The sequence below is a fragment of the Colobus angolensis genome, unplaced genomic scaffold (assembly GCF_000951035.1).
Source record: "Colobus angolensis palliatus isolate OR3802 unplaced genomic scaffold, Cang.pa_1.0 Scaffold382, whole genome shotgun sequence".
Classification (NCBI taxonomy): Eukaryota; Metazoa; Chordata; class Mammalia; order Primates; family Cercopithecidae; genus Colobus; species Colobus angolensis.
Window position 1 is genome coordinate 1,074,364 of NW_012117177.1, and position 12,102 is coordinate 1,086,465.

General features: G+C 45.8%; 1 protein-coding gene and 1 pseudogene across 2 annotated transcripts; both read right to left on the reverse strand.

The window, feature by feature from the left end:
- Positions 1-344: 344 nt before the first annotated feature.
- LOC105520623 lies at positions 345-1,474 on the reverse strand (annotated as a pseudogene).
- A 6,668-nt stretch (positions 1,475-8,142) lies between these two features.
- On the reverse strand, positions 8,143-9,583 carry LOC105520612. 2 transcript variants are annotated; one of them, XM_011954449.1, is made up of 3 exons: positions 8,891-9,583; positions 8,469-8,520; positions 8,143-8,282 (listed from the first exon to the last, which is right to left on the reverse strand). In XM_011954449.1, the coding sequence occupies exons 1-3, from the start codon at positions 9,346-9,348 to the stop codon at positions 8,277-8,279; spliced, it is 516 nt and encodes a 171-aa protein (XP_011809839.1). In that variant the 5' UTR covers positions 9,349-9,583; the 3' UTR covers positions 8,143-8,276. The 2 variants fall into 2 exon arrangements, 1 of the variants encoding a protein (XP_011809839.1); XR_001003160.1 differs by lacking the exon at positions 8,891-9,583 and adding an exon at positions 8,691-8,804 and having other exon boundaries at positions 8,145-8,282.
- Between the last annotated feature and the right edge of the window lie 2,519 nt (positions 9,584-12,102).

Sequence of the window (12,102 nt, forward strand, 5' to 3'; positions counted from 1 at the left end):
CCTCACTGAAAGCTGTATAACCTCTTGCAGAATGTCAGTGCTTCAAATCTTAGCATAACTTGAGATAGTAGCATGCTGCCTGGTCCCTTTAAATCCTTTTTCCTATTGACGGGTCCAGTTGTTTTCCTGCTGTAAGAGGGAGGTTTCTGTCAGCATCTCAATGCATTTAGTTCATTTCTCACTGACACATGGGATAGGGAATTTATTTCCAGTAAGTTTCATTGTTTTCTTATGTGCATTAAAATGTTTTAAAGTCTTCTTTGACTTTTCTCGATGACTTCCCTTGCAAGTGTTTTTGTCAGTACTACCACTCACAGTCTAAAGTCCATGGTGGGGCTGTCATTTTAATTTTCACATGTCAATAGTCTTTCTATTCTTATAGTTAGTTACTCGAAGGGCAATAGCAGAAGGCTCACTGACAACCGCTACTTGGGTCACTGTCTTGTGTCATCTGCTGGTTTCTCCTCTACCAGCTGCAGTCTCCACATCATCTTTCTACTGGTTTTCCACTGCTTCTGATTTAACCTTTTGTGACTGCACTGATAACTTCAAGAAAAGTCTGGCCAGATGCCTGTTGAGTAGGCAGTGATAGTCCCATTAAAGGTGTACCATGCACTATTGAAACAGTGGTAAGTGCTCTCACAGCCAGGGGGTTTCCAACGATGTTAATGACTTAGTCAGAATTGACTTCGTCTGCTACTTACACTGTGCAGACTTGGATGTGTAGCAGGGATGGTAATGAGTTTGGCAGACTGGATGGTGATTTTGTCTCCGTTTTCAGTAGAAGCTGGCATCCCAGTAGGGTTTGCCTGAATGATTACCTTTGGTGAGGCTGCTTCTATTGGACTAGTGGTGGTTATTAATGGTGCACCGGCAATAACTGACTCAACTGCCATAGTTGAAATTTTCTGATGTCATGACTGCAGGTACTTGCATTGCCCCACGTACTGTCCTTGGAGCTGCTGCTGTTGCTGATACAGATTTGGTAGTAGTAGGAGACCTGGAGGAAGCATGGTGACCAGGGGAAATGATATTCACAACTCCAGGTACAACCTTCTCTGCTCTGGAGCAGTTATAGGAGATGAGTTATTTCCACCAAGGACAGAAGTTGCTGCTTTCAGGACACTCTCTGCAGACAGTGACACTCGTTCTAATGACTTGCATCAGAAGCTGCTGCTAAACCTTCATTACAAGTCTGGCATTTGTCATCATCTATGACCAATCTGTTTGAGGGCATATCCTTGCACTGATATACAAGCCTTTGTCCTTAAGCCTTTTCAAAAATTTCCTTACGGTAATAAGATCTAAAAGCACATCCCCTGGCTTCATAATTCATGTCTGGCTTGTTCTTACACTTTTCCCAAAGCTTACAGATAGTGTTTGAATACAGAGGCTTAAATATGCCTTTTTCTCCCTGAGCCCATGTAATATACCTGGACAAATATTTTTCAACATTGAGGCTTTGCCAGAGCATACCAGAACCAGACAATCAGAGCTAGGCTCTATCAACCAATCAGGGCTCAGTGGCATTGGCCAATCAGAGCTCAGCTGTGCAGGCCAATCAGAACTCAGCAATTTCAATCCTTCGTTTGCATAAATGGGCTTTATTAGGAAGTTCGGAGGGAAAGTTTACTATTAAACCCTACTACTCCCTTCAGTGTAATTGGTTTCATGCCCAAGGCAGCCTCTCCAGGGATTGCCAAGTGTTCACTGGCACAAGAGCTCTGTCCTCCAAATTCCTTTTCAGGGAACTTTTGTTCACACGCCAGTCTCCACTGGCTCAGCCAATGACGGAATTACAGTCTCTGAGCCAGAGTCACTGGCCAAAAGTGACTTCCAATTTGGAGCCGGGGGTGGGGGCAGGTGGCGTGTGGTGTGCTACCCATTTTTTGTGCATTCTTTTCCGTGAACCAAACATTGTCAGCTCTCATATATCTATAGCGCAGTTTGCTCTGAGAGAACGTGGTGGATTTTCCAGTCGTGGAACATTTCTTCAGTTTCCTAAACGGTCACTTTTATTAGTTATTTTTCTAGGTTCTTGTTTATGGGAACGTTTTCGTTTTACTCATAGTTTCCTTTTTCACTCTCATGCTCTCTCGCGTGTACAGTGGGATTTTCCTGACTTTCATTGTGTGTGATATGGCAACAGATCACGTCCAGAAGCAGTTACAAGAATCCAGCTGACTTTTCCTAGATAAGAAGTCTAGGGGATTTTCAATTATCTAAAAGAAAGTCGGCCGGGCGCGGTGGCTCAAGCATGTAATCCCAGCACTTTGGGAGGCTGAGACGGGCGGATCACGAGGTCGGGAGATCGAGACCATCCTGGCTAACATGGTGAAACCCTGTCTCTACTAAAAAATACAAAAAACTAGCCGGGCGAGGTGGCGGGCGCCTGTAGTCCCAGCTACTCGGGAGGCTGAGGCAGAAGAATGGCGTAAACCTGGGAGGCGGAGCTTGCAGTGAGCTGAGATCCGGCCACTGTACTCCAGCCTGGGCGACAGAGCGAGACTCTGTCTAAAAAAAAAAAAAAAAAAAAAGAAAGTCGATCACCACTCTATGGCTTTAGAAAAGATATTTTTCATATGCGTTTGTAATTTATGTTAACATGAGGTGATAGGTTTGTTTTTTTTTGTGTTTTTTTTTTTTGTTGTTTGTTTGTTTGTTTGTTTTGAGATGGAGTCTCGCCTTGTCCCCCAGGCTGCAGTGCAGACGTGTGATCTCAGCTCACTGCAATCTCATCCTCCCGGGTTCATGCCATTCTCCTGCCCCAGCCTCCCGAGTAGCTGGAACTACAGGCGCCCGCCACAACGCCTGGCTAATTTTTCGTGTTTTTAGTAGAAATGAGGTTTCACTGTGTTAACCAGGAAGGTCTCGATCTCCTGAACCTCGTGATCCTCGTGACCCGCCTCGGCCTCCCAAAATGCTGGGATTATAGGCGTGAGCCGCCGCGCCCAGTCGTGATAGGTTTTTAAGTACTACTTTAAAGTAGATTTTAAGATAAATTCATCAAAATTTCTGTTCTAATAATTTTGAAGTAAATATTGGCAGATAAAACTTACAGAAAAGATTTTGGGGTTCCTACTAATTTTTAGAAGTGTAAAGTTGTCCTGAGAAAAACTGTTCTAGATATTTAATCATTTGCAAGAGAATCAGATCAGTTGAAAACACTTAGCCCCCTTTTCAGTGGTTAAGCCTTTTTAAAAGTCCAATACCCAGTATTCATCAAGACTTTGAAATCATACTGCTGATAGAAAGCTTTTTTGTCACCTTCTTGACCCTCATAGGAATGACAGTAGCATTTCATCCTCAAACATGGTGTTGGGCTTTTGTTTGAGGTCAGTAGCATCTTTTCTTTTCTAGGCATTTTAGGTAAAGTAAGAGATACCAAATATTCACACATGCCATTTTAGCAACCTTTGAGATTTACATTTTAAAAAACATTTCTTGGTTTATTCATATAAATCATGTTTATAGATTTTCTAATATTAAATCATACTAGCTTTCTGGGAAAGAAATTCCTTCCTGTGGGTGGCTTCCCTGGATATTAATTAGGTTCCTTCCTATGCCTCATCATGGTGAAATTCTTGACTGTGCACGGTCACCAAGTGGTTAAGCTCGGGTTTCTCATGACTTTCATACCCTTGGCCACTTGCTTCCTTCAAAAGTCCCCAAGGCACCACTGTGTCCTGGGGGACTTCAGGTTCCCAGAAGCAGCCTGGATCCAAGGCTCAGATGGGCTGCCTCTGCAGCAAGAACCTGGGCTGTGGTGTGGGACAAAACAGGGGCTAGGGAAGTGCACTGGACCCCTCGAAGAGTCGTTCCTCCACCTGTTTTTGTCTGAGTCTCCAGCTCTCCATACCGCTCACATTTCAGGCACAGTTGTGCTGAGAGAGCAGGCTGTACTCAACCCTGCCCACCCTCAACTATGGCAAGCTATGCATTCCAAGCATTCTTCCACCCCTGGAAGATACAACCACATATTTGGCCCGCTAACTTTTCTAAGGTTTTAGATTCTCAGCTATCTACACACAATGGCCAAAGAGCCTCACGTGCTCCCGTCGCAGATGGAAGACAGGAAATCAAAAGACATCCAGGGAAGGGAAAAGGGTCAATAAGAAATTGGTACTCACCAAAAGTCACACAAACATTAAACCATGAAGGGATGGTTTCCCGATCAGGAATGCAACCCATGATGTCAAGGTGAAAGCTCAGAATTTGAACTCAAAGGCCGCAAGGTGAAGTGGCCTTTGTTTTTATTCTCACAGGGGCAGTTTGAGCAGACACAGGAATTTAACTTTCTTTAGGTCAGATTTTTTGCTCTTTACTTTTGTCAAGAAGAGTTTTAAGGCTAGCTGTCACACCATTATGTGTCTTTTTATACCTTTAACCTTTCTATCAATCTGTTAGAATAAGAAATCTCTAAAATCCTTTTAGTAAAATTGAGGAGGTTAATTTAAGGGGTCGATTTTTTGGCCATTGGCAATTACAATTCTTAATAGTGTACTGAATTTCAATAGTGACTGGATGCAATAGGCTCTTCAGAGAAGAAGTAATCCCAAAGATTCCCCCTGTTCCCACACATAGGCTAAGACAACAAATGACTCCTGGGATTGCTGTTTACCAGCATTCACTAGCTAGACCAGCGGTCCCCAACCTTTCTGGCAGTGTCTTGGAAGACAATTTTTCCACGGACCGGCATTGGGGGAATGGTATTGGGATGATTCAAGGGCATTACATTAATTGCGCACTTTATTTCTATTATTATTACATTGTAATATATATTGAAATAATTATACAACTAACCATAATGTGGAATTAGTGGGAGCCCTGAGCTTGTTTTCCTGCAACTAGATGGTCCCATCTCAGAGTGATGGGAGAGGGTGACATATCATCAGGCATTAGATTCCCAAAAGGAGTGTGCAACTGAAGATCCCTCGCACGTGCAGTTCACCATAGGGTTCTCGCTCCTATGAGACTCTAATGCTGCTGACTTGAGAGGAGGCGGAGCTAAGGCGGTAATGCCAGTAGTGGGAAGTGCATGTAAATATAGATGAAGCTTCTGCTGCTCGCCTATGCTCACCTCCTGCTGAAATGGCCCAGTTCCTAACAGGCCACGGACCTGTACCGATACCTGCATTATGGGTTGGTGATCCTTGCTTGAGGCAATAAAGTTTGAGGTGACAAAAGCCCCTTATGGACGGGACTTCTTACGACAAATCCTGCTGAGAGCTTGGCACATTTGGAACAAAATAAAATCTCTCCACTTCCCAGCGAAGAGATTTGTTAGACCAGACACCTGCTGTGACCCAAAAATCACTTCCCCTGGATGGTGGCAAGCAAGTGAGAGTGCTTCCTCTTGCTCACAAATCAAGCTCTCAAGAACACAGATCAAGACGAGAGGGAACTTTATCCTGTAACCCTCTCTATGAACAACACAGAAAGACAAAGTCAAAGGAATACACTGTTTCTGGCATGAAAGTGATCAAAAATATGAATATTCATACCACAAAGTAGTGTAAGGTGTACCAGATTCGCTACAGCTAGACTAGTCACACAAAAATCTTTTTCTCCTAGGCATGAAACCTTGTAGAGGAGACAAACAGAGAGATTTGTTTTGTACCATCTGTCCAACTGGGTTGTACACAGAGAGAACCTGGGGGCCTGACTGGTAAGAAATTCTTGCCCTTTTGCCAGCTTGTCAGATAACTGCATTCCCTTAACTGCAGATTCCAGAAGAGTGGAGTGGCTTTGGTGACCCTTCTTGCTATACCAAATTGTGTGAAGGTTTGCTAAGAAATCAACTCACGAAAGGCAGATTAACAAGAGAAAACGCATACAAGGCCAGGTGCGGTGGCTCACGCCTGTAATCCCAGCACTTTGGGAGGCCGAGGCGGGTGGATCACGATGTCAGATCAAGATCATCCTGGCTAACACGGTGAAACCCCATCTCCACTAAAAATACAAAAAATTAGCCAGGTATGGTGGCGGGCACCTGTCATCCCAGTTACTTGGGAGACTGAGGCAGGAGAATGGTGTGAACCCAGGAGGCGGAGGTTGCAGTGAGCCGAGATCGTGCGACTGCACTCCAGCCTGGGTGACAGAGCGAGACTCTGTCTAAAAAAAAAAAAAAACACACGAATTTATTTAACACATATACACTGCAGCCTTTGGAACAAAGACAGAAAGGCACAGGGTAAATTGTCTATTTATATGCTCAGGTTCAACAAAGTATGGGCAGCCCTGTACAAATATGATGGTACAAAAAGGCTATGACCTAATGCTAATCCGGCAGGGTTTGTTTATCTAGACTGTGCTTGGCTTTGGTGAACACACATTTCTTCCTCCTGGGTATGAGGCAGGACCCTCTCTGTAATGGGGTCTTGTGACCTGCAGTCAGACAAGGTAGGTCAGATCATTTCTTCATGGCCAGTTTTACACAAAAAAGGTGGAGGAAAGTATTTTTAGGCTTTGCTACTATCTTTAGAAAAAAAGGCTTCTGGTTTCTAGGACCCACCTTGGGGAGGAGGGACACTGGTCTGTTACAGTTGGCTCTCCGGGAAGAATGGGGCTGAGAGACAGGGGGACCGAGGACCTCAGATAACATATTTTACATCTGAGACTACTTCTGGGGCCTTTATTTTGGGGTATTGTGCTCTAAGCCCCAACAACAGAAATCAGCTGCATGTGAAAGTTCATCACTTACAATTTTTACTTTCCTCAAACACACTAAGAAAACAATACAGACTAATACTTTGCCACAGTAAAACTAGGATTGCCTTTCCTCAAGCTTCCAGTAACATCTTCCTAGTTTCCGTCTGATAACTCACCACAAGCACCTTTAACACTCATAGTTCTAGCAACATATCAGTGATCATGATATATGTATTCTCTAAGTCAGAGATCCTTTCTCTGCAGCGAAGAATTCTTCTCTTAACCCTCAGTTGAATTGCATTTGGTGTCCATATTTCCCCCAGCTGTCTCCTAAAGGCCCTCTAGGCTTCTTGTGCCATGCATGTCAAATTGCTTCCAGTCTCTATCCATTATCTAGTTCCAAAGCTGCTTCCACTCTTTCAGGTGTTAGCTATCAGATCTGCTTGGCAACAGAATCCCTATTAAGTTCGCTCTGTTAGCCTGACAATGTACCACAGACCTGGGTGGCTTAAACAGTAGACATTAATTGTTCACAATTCTGGAGGCTGGAAGTCCAAATCAAAGCAGCAGCCGGATTGTTTCCTTCTGAGTAGTAAGAGGGAAGGATCTTTTCCAGGGATTTTTTCCTCAGCTTGTAGATGGCCCACTTCTCTGTATGCTACTTCACATTTTCTTCCCTGTATGCATGTTTCTTTGTCTGAATTTCCCCTTTTGATAGGCACAATGCATGCTAGCCATTTCGGGTTAGAGCCCACCCTAATGAATGTAATTTAACTTCAGTATCCCAGTAAAGAACCCATCTTCAAGTAGGAGAGAGATGAGGGGTCAGGAGTCCAACAGAATGTATTTGGTGTTTTTTTTGGGGGGTCGGGGACACAACTGAACCCATAGGACATAGAAATCCTGAGTTGTAGGTGGGAATATCTCCTGCCTCTTCCATTATGTTAAGAAAACACTGCTGACTGATGAAGGGAAATAAGGTAACTCCTACCTATCTTTTTTCAAGACTACTTGAAAGTTGAGTAATTTTATACACACAGACGCGCGCGCGCGCACACACACACACACACATACATATATATATATATATAATCTGGTTTATTCCATTAAATTCTCTCGGTATAATGAGAGTGAAAAAGCTAACGGACATTGTTAGAGATATAATGTTGATCTGACTAATCCTTATAAAGGGAAACCCAGGAATATAAGAGACAGAAATGACCATATAGTAAAGGGATTAAATGGAAAATTATTAAATGAAAATCATTGCTGTCCTTGAAGCAAGTTGAGCTATAGATATATCAGAGTTGACAATGTTTAGTTCTCGGAAAAAAGAAAGCATGAAAAATCGTCAGGACGCCACAGGCCACCTGCCCCTCCCCTTTATTACCTCCCCCCGCACGAGGTAATAAGAACCCATTAATCTCATGACCTCAGGTCTCAATCACACCCCTTTGTCAAAGTTTACCCCCGTTATTTCTCTGATTCTTACATGAACTCGGAAACTAGCGTTCGCCTTTATTTTACTTGCAGCCTCTCAACAGGTGCCTGCCCTGAGAAAATTAGCCTCTGGGGTAGAGTCGACTTTTGTCCACTGGGGGTCGCAGATCCCAGTCCTCAGGGCCTCAAGACTGTGACGCGAAGGAAGGAAAGGAAGGATTGGAAGCAGCCTCATCTGAAAACCTGATACCTCCACTCCACCGCCTCCACTATCGCCAGGCGGAAAATTTCCTCTCCCATCTTCTGAACGCAAGCCATAGTGCCTCCTGCACCCCTCTTACCCCCCTTACATTTCCTCCGGGAGACCCTCGCCCTACCAGCTCTGCAATCCGCCGCACAGAACTCAAGTTCGGATTCGGCTTTGATGACCTGCCAGGGAGAAAAGGACTAGAAGTTGGATAACCTCCCACCCCCATATTCCTTCCCAGGAAGAGATAAGGAGACGCAAAAGGGGTTCAAGACAGCTTGCGATCATCTCCTCCCGCCCCTTGCCACCTCCCCGAACACCTGCCCTCCGGCCCGACAACACCCCCGCCCACTTCAGTCCAGGCAAATCCTAAATCCTACCCAGTCGGCAGCATCCAGATGAACCACAACTCCTTCCTCAGCGCAACCAGGCCATGGGAGTGCTCCATCCCCTACCTCGCAGTTACTGATTCTCCAAGCCAGGCGCCGCCCAGTCCTGGCGGGGCTTCCGCCACTCCTCTCCGCGCCGGGCAATCGCGCGCTCTTTCTTTACCTGCGCTCCATTGTTGGGCAGCTTATGCTCCCGCGTGGACAGCTCTGTTTCGCCTTCCGGTCCCCGTAGCTCTTCTGGGGAACAGGATCGCTGGCGCCTCCTGGGCCGATAAACGACCCGGGGCTGCCCGGCCCAGCGAATGTTTCGCACGACCGCCCAGTGACAGGTAGCCGAGTCGAGGCAGCGCGGTTCCCAAGGCAGCCACGGCTGCGCCCACCCTCCAGTTCGAAACTCCGGGCAGTCGCGGTTGCTTTCAGTCTCTGCCGGTTGAGACAAAAGAGCGTGACAAGACGCTCGACGCGGCCAATCACCGGAGCGAGGGGGCTGCCTCCCCGCGCAGCCTCTGGCCCCGAAGCTACTGCTAGCAAGACTCGAGAGCTGGCGGGCGGGGCTGAAGCCGACAGGCGCGGGAGCCGGCGCGGCGTCAAGTGGAGCTCGGACGCACGGACCAGGCCCATTTCCCTATCATCTGTGAGTTTGCTGCTACCCCATCGCTTCCTTTCTCCCCATCCCCTTCCGCCTCGGCTCTGCTCCGGACTTTGAGACCGGATACCTTAAACACGAGGTGGGACAGAAGCCAAGTGAACAACGAGAGTTCCTCACCTTTGTATAGGGGGAAGGGGGAAACAGCATTTACTGAGTGCTTTCTGTGTGCGGATGCGCCTGTACGGACGTCTCCTTTCTTATCAGCAGCCATGTGAGGGAGGTAGCAGCGTACCCATTTAACAGGAAAGGACTGAAGCACCCAGGCAGTACTGTTAGGAAGTGCAGAGCTAAGAGCTCACACCCAAGTCGACATATCTGGCTTCAAAGGCTGCCCCTTGCCAACACTCCTCTATTCTGTTAGATTAAGGGATAGTGGAGAAAAACCAAGGCCAGGGTGGGAGGACCAACTTGGGACTGCATAGAATTAGTGAGCAAGAACCGTTATCTCCATTTCACAGATGAAGAAACTGAGCCAAAGACAGAGAGGTTAAGCGTCTTGCACTGTATCCTGCAGCAAAGAAGTTACAGCATCCAATTTAGCACCTGTATGTTGATCTCTAGATGCTAATTCTTTGCCCTGCAGGGTTGTCTGAAGAGCATTTTTGCACAGGTAGTCTCAAACCATCTCAATAGCAGTCTCGATGTGATGATGATAGTGCTGAGGGAGGGGGTGAGGAGGTAGTGGGGAGAGGGCTGAGGGAAGATGAAGGCAACCTTTATGGTGCCCATTGTACAGAAGAGGAAACTCTTCTTGGCACTCTTCTTTCGTTAGTTTTTTTTTTTAATACTTTTTTTTATACTACAAAAGCTGCCTGCTTTATAAAAGCAACATAATTTCGACAGCCCTTTGTGACCCCAAGGGAGGCAAGGCTCAGAGAGGTAAAATGATTTGTCTGAAATTACAAGGTGAAGTCAAAATTTGGACCGAATCTCTGAATCCAGAACCCATACTATTAACTAAAGTATGAGTAAAAAGTGGGCTGCCTCAGAATCATTTTGGAGAGCTTGTTATAAATGCAGATTCCTGGGCTTTACCCCTGGGGGATTTTGATGTACTAGGACTAGGCATGAAGAGTGTGATTTGTAGTTTTAACCAGCCCTGTAGTTGATTCTGAGGTGTAGAGAGATTCGTGAACCACTGTTCTAAACACCACTACGTGATGCTGAAGGTTATAAGTAAGTGGGCCTGTCATCAGTGTATCTGTCCATGGCATATCTGTCATGAAATGTAACTCCAGAGCACAGGTTCCTACCCGTGGTCCTTCCTGGAATTGTATGCAAAGAATCTGGACTCCGTACATTCTTCAGAGTCCACAGCTTTGCAGATTTTCAAATGGGTCTGTCATAATGTCTTCCTTCTTCAAGCCATGCTTGATGAAGAGTGAGAAATAAAACCCCATTTAACCTAACCCCCAAACCACAGCTCTCTGTTGCTGATATAGCTCTTTCATTTCCTGGCTCAAGGACAGGTTGCTAGGTTGCCCTTCTGTGAGCTCTTCAGGGGACTTCTCCTTTGCTGGATTTGGCATCACTGGCCCCAGAGAAGGAGCAACTCCATGGAAACGGCATGCAGGGTTGTCCAAAGTGAATGGCCGTGAAGGCAGTGGCTGGAAAACCTGCTCCATTTTTCCCTGACTTAGAGAGCAGGTATTACTTCCTTTAGGTATAGTGTGGCTAGGAGGCTCCTGTGGGGCCTGTTCTTGATTCCTGATGCTTGGAAGCAAGTGAACAGTCTGATACCCTTCCGCTGTCGTTGGCTTCATCTTCAGCCTGCCAAGGCACTTCACTCACTCATTTCCACCCTCTTATTTACAACTCCAAGATCTAGAGTTCCTTGGAATAAACAATACAAATTTGGAGATGAAGCACCTTCCATCTCAGGATTGTGGACTGTGGATGGAACAGTGGGATAGTGGTGGTGGAGGGTGGAAACTGTGGATGTATGGAGAAGGCAGGTTGCTCACCTCGCACACTCAAGGGTGATGCTGGCAGTAGCGCTTAGGTTTCCTTCAGACTTTTGCTTCTGCTCCCCTGTCCTATGACATCTGACTCTTGCCTCCCAGAAGACTCTTGTTCAGTGTTTAAATTGGCTTCATCACCAAATTAGGTATTTGCAGCTGGACTTGGTAGGAGTGGAATCATGTAAGACCAAGAATAAGTCTCAGAGCTCGGACAAAAATAGTGACAGGAAATGGACTGTGTAAAGGTGCCAGGGTTGGGCTACTGGAACAAAGCGAAGGACTCTTCGTGTAGGGATGGGGGCGTATTTGCAACCTGGCTCCAATTGAATACAGGACATCCTATCTCTGGCCTCATGTGTGTGAGTGTGTTCCAACTGATGGCTCCAATGAGACCACATTTTGTAATTTTAACACATAAACCTTACAAGCTTGAAGGTTTGGAGATAAAGCTTTCAGCTGAAACAATAATAGCTGCCTTTGGCTGCCTTCCTCCTTTGTGCCAGGAACTTTCTATCTGTTATCTCATTTAAGCTTCTGAGCAACACTGTTGAGATAGCCATTGTATCCTATTTTGCAGAGAGGGAAACTGAATTTCAGGGATGTTAAGTAACTTGTGTTAGGCTTAAACTTTTAAGTGGAGGCACTGGGACTGCAGGCCAGGGATGTCAAACTCCAAAGCCCATGAAAACTCTTCTTTGTTGCCTTCCAAAAAAGTCTAAAATGCATTCTGCCAATGACCTAGTTCATTAGACCAATTGCGGCCTT